We start from the raw sequence: 10,103 nt of genomic DNA, 5'->3' as shown, positions 1-10,103 counted from the left end.
TAAGGGTTATCTGATTTAATCTTATTTTTCAGTAGCTTACCTAAGGTGCAGTTAAAATTGCATTAATTCTGATTTAGCGTTTTCACACTTCAGTTGTGGTACAGATATAATATATGAGTTATAATGTGAAAAAGCTTCCCAAAATAATCTGCCTAGAATTAGGAAGGGGCTGGCTGAGGTCTCTGCTGTATTCGTTCCCCAGCTCATCTTGCCATCCCAGCCTCACCGCGCGGCGCTGAGGCGGGAGAAGGATGTCCCGGTTTGTCACCTAATGCCACTGGAAGAGCGTGGGCCCGTGCTGAGAACAGGAGCGATTGTTTCTGAGCCTCATTTTGTGAACTGGATGCCTGTCTTGCCAGACAACCTGTTCTCACACCCAGGCCCTCGCAGCGCCCCAGCCAGGGCTCCTCGCCCAAGGCAGCGCTTCCCTGGCTGCCTCCAGCCCCTGCTCCTGCCTGTTCCCAGCTCCAGCATCACCCCCAGCACCAGGACCTGTGTGAGCACAGGGGGGGAAAAAGCCTCTTTGGCCTCGGCTGTGGGGCTGACCCTGCTCTGTGGGGCCAGCTCCAGCGGGGAGCGAGTAGCAGATCTCTTTGTAGCGTGTCGTTGCCTTCTCTTGCCCCAGGCTGGCGACGGGGACTGTGTCTAAGCCTGGGCCAGCTCCAGGTGTCCTTGTGGGGATAGAGGGATTGACCTGAACCTCCTTGGCAGCATCGGGCATTGCATCCTGCCTGCGCCCTGGCCGGAGCCACGCGGCAGTGGCCGGGCAGGGACTCGTGAACACTAATCCAGACTCAACCAGTGGCCCCAGCCCCGGCCAGCTGAGCCAGTAGCCTCAAGTCTTAGCCTTATTTATTGTACCGGTGGGTCTGGCCCAGCACACCCCAATGGGTGCCCATCACCACCCCCCCAGTGCCACCAGCAGCAGCGCAGGGCCTCCCCCCTTGGGGTCCTGCTCTCTCCATCTGGTTTCTCCCGTCCCGCTCCCACCTCTAGTGTTCTTGTTGGGTTTTTCCCCAAAGTTAAAGCAATATTGGGGCTCTGCAAGGCTGAACCATGCCCGGTCAGTGGTAACTCGCATGTATTGAACTGGAAGAGAGGAGGCAGGAGGGGCTGGAGGGGGGTGAAGGGGCCACGGGGGGGCCGGAGCCTGTTGTAAGAGTTAAAAAAAGAGAGAAAAAAAAAATAGAGGAAAAGCTCTTTGTATAAAGACGTTATTTTTGTACAACATCGAACCGACCCCTGCATGGCGGCAATAAAACTTCAGACCTGAGCCCTGAGCGCCCGTGGGGACCGGGGAAGGGGGGGACACGGGTTGGGACTGGGGTGTAGGGGCTGCAGCAGCACAGGTCAGAGTGGGCCCATGGGGACCCCTGCACCCTTTGCTTGGCTCTGGGGCTGCACCCAGTGTAGCCGCTGGGACGCAGCCCCACCAGCTCGGCTGTGTCCAAGGCTGACACGAGTGGGGTAGAGCCCTTGACCTCTGCTCCCATGGCCCCGGGATGCTCCAGCCCAGCATCAGCGAGGCTGTAAAAGACCTTTAGGACCAAGTCCAGCCCGGCCACAGCGGAGCCCCTGCCTGTCCCCCGCCTCCCTGGGCTCCGGCCCCTGCCGGGATGGGTTTGGCGCTTCCCTCCCGCAGCCCTGCTCCGGGGCGGCTCCGAGCGCGGTGTCCCGGGGGAGCGGGACGCTCCCGGATCCCGGGCCGGGGCTGCCATTGGCTCCGGCGGGGAGCGCTGACCGCCAGCAGCCTCCGAACCATTTCCTGTTGCTGCGGCGTTAACGCGGAGCAGACCCCGCTCCCTCTTCCCTCTCCGCAGCGCGCTCCGGTGAGTACCGGCCCCGGCGAGGGGCGGATGGGGAGCCCCGAGGGATCCCAGCGCCAGCTCCGGGTGTCCCGGCTCTGCCCTGACCCTGGCTCGAGGTGCTCCGGGGTTGGGGTGCGGAAAGGGGGGCCCGGGGACACGGGGCTGAGGGCGCAGGGCTCGGGGCTGGGGATGCAGCGGTGGGGGCTTGGGGAGCGCAGGGCTCAGGGACGCAGGGCTCGGGGCTTGGGGACTCAGGGCTGGGCGCTCTGGGGCTGTGCCCACGGCCAGATCCCGTTCCAGGGATCCGGAGCAGGCTCCGGGGGGGGATCCCGGCGCTCTCCTGCCCAGCTCCGGCCGCCTGTCCCCGGCTTCCCTCACACCCTCTGCCGGCCACAGCCGAGGACACCACCCCCGGCCTGTGGCCACGGGCACCCCATGGCCCTAGGGCCAGCTCTGCCCCCTGGAGGGGCTCTGGGGGAGCCCCACGGCGGGGCTCTGCCCCTCCAGGCCCACGGCGGGCCCCATTGCAGGGGCAGGGACTGGAGGCGAAACTGCCCCATGGGGAGGGCACCCGGACCCCCTGGGGATGCCGCTGCTGAGCCCTGGGCTGCCCGGCCCGGCTGGGAGCGGCCCCGCGGCTCGGGGCCGGCGCTGCTGATGTGTCAGCTCCTGCCCTGCTTTCCTCGTTCCTCCCTCGAGGAGCGTTTCTGGGAACTGAGCTCGGCCCGGCCCGGGCTGGGGCTGCTTCAGCTCCTGCCCTGCCCCGCGCCTTGGGGGCCGCAGCAGCCCCCAGTGCGCTGCGATGGGTGCCCCGTGGCACAGGGGATGCGCTGGGACCCCGAGAGCTCAGCCCTGTGTCCTGTGCCCGTGGGCAGGGGATGCAAAGCCTGGCCCCGGCCCCCAGATCCGCGTGTCCCGGAGGAGCCGCATCCTCCCTGGCGCAGCAGAACGGGACGGCTCCGGTTTGGCACCTCTGGGGCGCAGCCTTGGATGGAGCAGCCTGGACCCGGCACCCGCCCCTGGGTGATGCTCAGCGGGGTCCCTTGGGGCATGGTCACACCCTGGCATGGTCCTGAGCGGGACAAGGACCTCGGGGGGATCCCCAGCGGCGCCCGCTCAGCCCCTGTGTCCGCAGATGCCGAGCAAGCGCCATCCCCTGAGACGCTGAGAGCCCGGGCACAGGATGGAGAGCCGCCGGCGGGACATGGAGCTGCTGAGCAACAGCATGGCCGCGTACGCACACATCCGAGGTGAGCCCGGGCCCAGCACGGACACGTCCTGGGGGCACCGGGGCCATCCTGGACCAGTCCCTCATCCCCTCTGCTCTCCCTACAGCCAACCCGGAGAGCTTCGGGCTCTACTTCGTGCTGGGCGTCTGCTTCGGCCTGGTGCTCACCCTGTGCCTGCTGGTGCTGCGCCTGTCCTGCGGGCCCCCCCCGCGCCGCCCCAAGCACCTCAGCGATGAGGACGAGGATGAAGATGAAGACGACGAGGATGATGATGAGGAGGAGGACACCGTTGACCGCGCGGCGTCCGAGTCGCTGCTGCCGGTGACCGAGATCCCTCTGGAGCCCCACGGCCCCGGGGACGGGGCTGCGGCCGTCAACGTGTTCACGTCCGCGGAGGAGCTGGAGCAGGCGCAGCGGCTGGAGGAGCGGGAGCGCATCATCCGCGAGATCTGGCGCAACGGGCAGCCCGACCTCCTGGGCACCGGCACCCTGGGCCGCGTCCACTACTACTGACCCCGGGAGTCACCCAGGAGGGCGAGGGGGGGCTGCTCCCTGCCCCGGCGTTGGAGGCCTCCCCCCCCCCGTCCATGCACTTTGAGCCATTGGTACGACTGCGGGCACCGGGACCCGCGGGGACAGGGACAAGGACAAGGACAGGGCCACCGCTGGCCATCCCCATGGGTCACATCCGGCTGTTCCCGTGTAAGCTTTGGGGGTCCTGCCCCACAAACATGGTGCTGTTCTACCCCCCGTGGGGCTCAGTGTGGTGCTGGGGGGGGGGGGGGGGTGTTCAGCCGCCGCCTTCCCAAGCCGAAGCCTTTCCCGTGACCCAACTAAAATTACCCGGATCCTTTCCGGCACCGCCCTGGGCCTGGCCCTGGCGGATGTTTCCCCCCCAGGGATGTGGGGCTGCTCCCCGCGGGGCTGGGTCACATCCTGCCCCCTGCTCCCGGCGCTATCCCAGCCCCCGGGGGCCCCGCTGCCCCCTCCCCAGCCCCCTGTAAAAATAGCTCCTTCCCAGGCCGGTCCCGCCAGCAGGATCCAGATGTTTTCCAGATGTTCTCCCAGCCCCACGCCGGTGGCTGGAGGCCAGGACGTGATGGGGCTGGGATGGGAAATGGTGCGGGAGATGGAGAAGGAGGAGGAGGAGGCACTGCCCAGCCCCGTGCTGTGACAGGACCCCTGTTCCATGGTGGGATCTTTGTGCTGTGGTGGGTATCCTGGGCCTGGCAGCCCCAGCCCAGCTTTGCCCACCCCATAGGGACCCGGCAGCCCCATAGCAGAGCCCCTCTGTGGGTACCCAGCGCTCTGTACCCAAAGCGGTTTATTCCAGACTCTGTCCCAGTGCCGTTGTGCGGCCTCGGGCCCACGCCGTGCCGCAGGAAGCGGTGCGGGGCTGCGGGGTGAGCATCCTGCCCCCAGCCAGTGCAGAGCCGGGCGCAGCACCGGCACCACGAGGCGCCCGCAGCCCCCGCCGTGCTCAGCAGGGCAGCGCCTTCCTCACCCGCTCGATCTCTGCCTGCGGGGAGATGCTGCGAGCAACGCGGGGCAGCGGGGACCCCGCACCGGGCAGCCCCGCGCCGGGACTCACCTGCAGCGCCTGGCGCTTGGCCCGCTCCTGCCCCAGCTCCAGCCTCAGGTCCTCCAGGTCCCGCCTGCAGCGCAGCAGGGGCGGCTCAGCGGGGCCAGAGCCGGTGATGCTGAACCATGGGGACCCCCCCAGCGCCCCCCCCCCAGCCCCACTCACAGGTGCTGCGTCCGCATCAGGTCCACCAGGATGTGCAGGGACCGCACCTCCGCCTTCAGGTCCCCCAGGGCCAGCGCCTCCTTCGGGCACGGAGCCACCGGCACCTCCGGGCTCCACGGTGGGGCCGGCGCCTCCCCCGCGTCGCTGCGCGGTGGCCCCGGGGGGTGCTCCCCAACCCAGGGACCCCCCGGCGTGAGGCTGGGAGGCCGCTGGCCCGGCACCCGCGGGCGGGTGGCTGTGGGGTGGCTGAGCCGGGCCGTGGTGACCGGCACCGCGTTGAAGCCATCGGCATCTGCTAAAGAGGCAAAGAGATGGCAAAGAGGTGGCAAAGAGATGGCAAAGAGATGGCAAAGAGATGGCAAAGAGATGGCAAAGAGACGGCAAAGAGACGGCAAAGAGACGGCAAAGAGGTGACAAAGAGATGGCAGAGAGACGGCAAAGAGACGGCAAAGAGACGGCAAAGAGGTGGCAAAGAGACGGCAAAGAGATGGCAAAGAGGTGGCAAAGAGATGGCAAAGAGATGGCAAAGAGACGGCAAAGAGATGGCAAAGAGACGGCAGAGAGACGGCAAAGAGATGGCAAAGAGATGGCAAAGAGGTGACAAAGAGATGGCAGAGAGACGGCAGAGAGACGGCAGAGAGACGGCAAAGAGACGGCAAAGAGATGGCAAAGAGGTGACAAAGAGATGGCAGAGAGACGGCAAAGAGACGGCAAAGAGATGGCAAAGAGCTGGCAAAGAGATGGCAAAGAGACAGCAGAGAGACGGCAAAGAGATGGCAAAGAGCTGGCAAAGAGACGGCAAAGAGGTGACAAAGAGATGGCAGAGAGACGGCAGAGAGACGGCAAAGAGATGGCAAAGAGACGGCAAAGAGACGGCAAAGAGGTGACAAAGAGATGGCAGAGAGACGGCAGAGAGACGGCAAAGAGATGGCAGAGAGACGGCAAAGAGACGGCAAAGAGACGGCAAAGAGGTGACAAAGAGATGGCAAAGAGACGGCAAAGAGACGGCAAAGAGATGGCAAAGAGACGGCAAAGAGACGGCAAAGAGACAGCAGAGAGACGGCAAAGAGATGGCAAAGAGGTGACAAAGAGATGGCAAAGAGCTGGCAAAGAGATGGCAAAGAGATGGCAAAGAGACGGCAAAGAGGTGACAAAGAGATGGCAGAGAGACGGCAGAGAGACGGCAAAGAGACGGCAAAGAGACGGCAAAGAGCTGGCAAAGAGGTGGCAAAGAGACGGCAAAGAGACGGCAAAGAGACGGCAAAGAGACGGCAAAGAGACGGCAAAGAGCTGGCAAAGAGGTGACAAAGAGACGGCAAAGAGACGGCAAAGAGATGGCAAAGAGATGGCAAAGAGACGGCAAAGAGGTGGCAAAGAGACGGCAAAGAGCTCAGCGCGGTGTTGGCACAAGGCATGGCCCCACATGGCTGCAGCTCCTACCTGGATCACCGGCTCTGCCCCTCTCTGTGTCTGAGGCACTGGGCTGGGGACCACCAGGCCTGGGGACAGCAGAGGCAGTGAAGTGACACAGAATGGACCAAGCAGGGATGTTCTGCATCAGCACCGCTCCGGTGCTGGGAGCATCGTGTCAGCTCCGGATGCCCCGGAGCACCTGTGTGAGTCTTACTTGCTTGCTACTGTGGGGGCTGGTTTGGCCTTGCCAGGGACGGGGGGAGCAGGAGCCATCCTCTTGCTGTGGGGCTGCTTGGCCGGCTCCATCCTCAGTGGTGCTGGGAGCTCTGGGGTAGAGAAGCAGGAGCAGGGCTGGGGCCGGGGCTGGCACCGCGCAGCACAGGCGGTGAGAGCGGGGCAGGAAGCGCTTCCTGTGGGGGAGCAGCAGCCATGGCCGTGGCCCGGTACCGGGACCTGCCCAGAGCAAGGGGGCTCCTGTCCCAGGCATGGCCCATCCCCATCCCCATTCCCATCCCCCTCCCCATCCCCATCCCCATTCCCATCCCCATCCCCATTCCCATCCCCCTCCCCATCCCCATCCCCATCCCCATTCCCATCCCCATTCCCATCCCCATCCCCCTCCCCATTCCCATCCCCATCCCCATCCCCATCCCAATTCCCATCCCCCTCCCCATCCCCATTCACATCCCCATCCCCATTCCCATCCCCATCCCCATCCCCATTCCCATCCCCCTCCCCATTCCCATCCCCATCCCCATTCCCATCCCCCTCCCCATCCCCCTCCCCATCCCCATCCCCATTCCCATCCCCCTCCCCATCCCCATCCCCATTCCCATCCCCATCCCCATCCCCATCCCCATTCCCATCCCCATCCCCATTCCCATCCCCCTCCCCATCCCCATCCCCATTCCCATCCCCCTCCCCATTCCCATCCCCATCCCCATTCCCATCCCCCTCCCCATCCCCATCCCCATCCCCATCCCCATCCCCATCCCCATCCCCATCCCCCTCCCCTTCTTCCTCTTTTGACGTTTTACTTGATGCTCTTGCTTTACTGCACTTCAGAATCCCCATCTCCATCCCAATCCCACCCCCCCATCCCCATCCCCATCCCCATCCCCATCCCCATCCCCGTCCCTCCCTCCTGCCCTGGCCCAGGACTCACCCGGGGGCTCCCCCTCCTCGTCCTTTGCTCTCTTCCAGGCTGCAGGGAGAAAAGGGGCTCAGGTGCTGCAGGAAGGACCCTTCTTACAGCCCCTCTCGGGGTCACCCCCAGACGTGGGCTCCATCCCTGACTCGCCACATCCCTGCTGGGGAAGGAGGCACCCACAGGCAGGACCAGTGGGACACAAGGTCCCATGGTGTTCCTGGGCTCATGGCTCCCTCCATGGCTGTAGCGATGCTCAGTGGTACCCAACAGCGCCATGGTGGCTCTGCCCCATCATCACCCCGGTACCGTGTGCCACCCCTCCTGCCAGCCCCACACCCAGCCCCACTGTGGTTGTGTTTCCTCTGCGTGTGGCAGAGCAGGCGGCTGCAAACCTCCCCCAGAGCACCAGCAGCACAGCAGAGGCAGGATGCTGTCCCTATGGCGCAGCAGCGTTCTTCCCTCTGCCACCAAGCCCTGAGGTCCCAACAGGATGGAACCCTCTGGCAGAGAATATGGAGCATCCAACCGCAGGTATGTGCCCATGAATCATCCTGTCCCTGTGATGGGCCACCCTGTCCCCAACGCCACCAGCAGCCCTGATGCTGTCTGGTCCCGGCCGCCACCAGCAGGGCCCTCACCATGGCGGCCTCGCTGGCACCAAAACTGCCAGAGGGTTTTTTGTCCTCCCAGAGAGATGGCTGCAGCCATGAGGGATGAGGACAGGGATGAGGGCACCCGGCCCCAGGGGTGCAGGGAGCTGCTCTGCAGGCCCCAGGGCACCATCGCTCTCGAAGTGTGAGGTTGGTGGTACCCAGAGCTGCCCTTGCGGCGCAGCCCAGGACCGTGTGGCCCCACACTGCTGCTGCCCCTGGGATGGCGACTGAGCGCGGGACCCCCATAACCACACGGCTCCATCCTACCTGCTGGTGCGGGGCTGCCCCCGAGGCTGAGCACCGTGGTGCTGTGCCCGGCTCCCCCGGCTGCTGCGGCCCCGCACCACGCACGTGACGCCGGAGGAAACCACGCTGGGAAGGAAGTCGAAGCCGAGAGCATCTCGGTGCCGGTCCATGCCGCATCCTCGCTCCCCACGGGGCTCCTCCTGCCTCCTGGCACGGCCGGCTCCTGGGCTGCCCCAACCCACCTCACACCGGGCCGTGGGGCTGCCCGCTGGGGCACTGAGGCCGCCAGGGCTGGGTGCCCACCTTGGCCGGACTGAATGGACTCCGAGTCCCAGGATGGCATCAATGGCTTCAGCTGATGGAGAGGGGCTGGGTGAGGATGGAGCCGTGGCACAGCCCCACAGGCACCGGACTTTGGCACCGTGGAGCCCACCGAGGCACAGGCAGGGTCCATCCACACGAGCCCTGCGTGGCCCTGGTGCAGCCCTCACTTACCGTGGGCAGCGGCAGGAGCTCCGCGAGGCTGCAGGGGAAGAGCCCTCTCCGGTGCCAGCACTGTCCGTGCCCGCAGCCCTTGAGCCCTGCGTGCTGCAGGGCAGGTGCCAGCACCAGGGACCCACCTCGGGGTGCCCCTGTCCCCGCGTGCCCTCCCCTCGCTCAGGACCCAGATCACATCCCCCTGGACGCAGCCCCGCCGGCAGCTCCGGGCTGAGCTCAAACAGGGCCTGGCAGAGCCGCGGCTCCGGGTCTGTGCGGGAAGGGCAGGACCGAGCTCGTGGGGGTCTCCCCAGGCCCCCCCCCAAGCCCATGGCAATGGAGCCTCACCCGGGCCTGGCTGCAGGACGGGTGCTGAGCGCTGTGCCGCCAGGCAGCACCCAGAGGCAGCTCACGGTGCCCAGCGCTCAGCATCGCTCGCACGGCGCATCCCTACCTGAGCTGTGTGCCGGCAGCGCCGGGAGCTGGCACCGTGGGCAGGGCTGTGGGAGCGGAGCAGCGGGGCAGGACTGGGAGCACCCTCAGGTCCCATCCGGCACCTCGGCGGGCAGGGGGAAGTGAAACCCAAACCACAGAGGGGCCGAAACCACAAGCCCCGAGCGCGCCGAGTCCCTGCGCTGAGCGCAGAAGGGTCGGTACCAGTGCTCCCGGTCCATGCCCGGTCCAGGCGCTCAGCACCAGTGCTCCCTTGGCTCGGGTGTATTTGACACCGAGGGGACCAGCACCAGCGGTGCAGGGTTCTGCTGAGGAGCAGACGCTGCTCATCCCTGGGTTCTGCTGTTCCAGCTGGGAAGTGGGGGGGGTCAGCACCAGGCTCCTTCTCCAGCTGGCTCAAGGGCTCGAATATGCTGAAATTGAGCTTAAAGGTTTCAGAATGGACTACACAGGTCTTGCTGCTTTCATACTTACTCTCTAAATCAGAACTGGTTCAGTAAGGCAGGTTTTACACAGAATCAACCTCTTTTAGTAACATGGACTTCATAGTCTAGAACGTGGGTTTGAGTGGTAGCATCCACAAGGCTCTCAGTGACACGATTTAGTGGTGGACTTGGCAGCCCTGGGGTAATGGGTGGACTCGATGATCTTAAAGGTCTTTTCCAACCTACTTGATTCTATGAATTCACATGAAGGGGAACATGAACCATGAAGGGAAGCACGAGCCGTTACCCCACATCGCTGTCTCAACTGCTCTTGGCCAACAGCATTGACCAACGCCGGGCAGGAACTCTTCCCTACCACGCAGGCAGCCCCCTGCATTCACCACGGAGGCTGCACCCTCAGCAAGACCCATAGCTCCCCGGCAGCGAGGACCCATCTCCCTTTGAGGGAGCAGCAATGGAAAAGCATCTCCTGCCCGCTGCC

General features: G+C 65.0%; 2 protein-coding genes across 2 annotated transcripts; one reads left to right on the top strand and one right to left on the bottom strand.

The window, feature by feature from the left end:
* The first annotated feature begins 1,614 nt into the window (after positions 1–1,614).
* EVA1B (eva-1 homolog B) lies at positions 1,615–3,550 on the top strand. The gene is made up of 3 exons (XM_057403390.1): positions 1,615–1,829; positions 2,944–3,058; positions 3,144–3,550. The coding sequence occupies exons 2-3, from the start codon at positions 2,992–2,994 to the stop codon at positions 3,548–3,550; spliced, it is 474 nt and encodes a 157-aa protein (XP_057259373.1). The 5' UTR covers positions 1,615–1,829; positions 2,944–2,991.
* A 955-nt stretch (positions 3,551–4,505) lies between these two features.
* On the bottom strand, positions 4,506–7,403 carry LOC130596100 (uncharacterized). The gene is made up of 5 exons (XM_057403389.1): positions 7,363–7,403; positions 6,412–6,523; positions 6,225–6,283; positions 4,785–5,076; positions 4,506–4,692 (listed from the first exon to the last, which is right to left on the bottom strand). The coding sequence occupies exons 2-5, from the start codon at positions 6,501–6,503 to the stop codon at positions 4,518–4,520; spliced, it is 618 nt and encodes a 205-aa protein (XP_057259372.1). The 5' UTR covers positions 6,504–6,523; positions 7,363–7,403; the 3' UTR covers positions 4,506–4,517.
* Between the last annotated feature and the right edge of the window lie 2,700 nt (positions 7,404–10,103).

Source organism: Pezoporus wallicus, unplaced genomic scaffold (assembly GCF_028554395.1).
Source record: "Pezoporus wallicus isolate ANWC-B61680 ecotype Strahan unplaced genomic scaffold, APGP_CSIRO_Pwel_v1 contig_8232, whole genome shotgun sequence".
Taxonomy (NCBI): domain Eukaryota; kingdom Metazoa; phylum Chordata; class Aves; order Psittaciformes; family Psittacidae; genus Pezoporus; species Pezoporus wallicus.
This window is presented reverse-complemented; position numbering and strand designations above follow the sequence as displayed.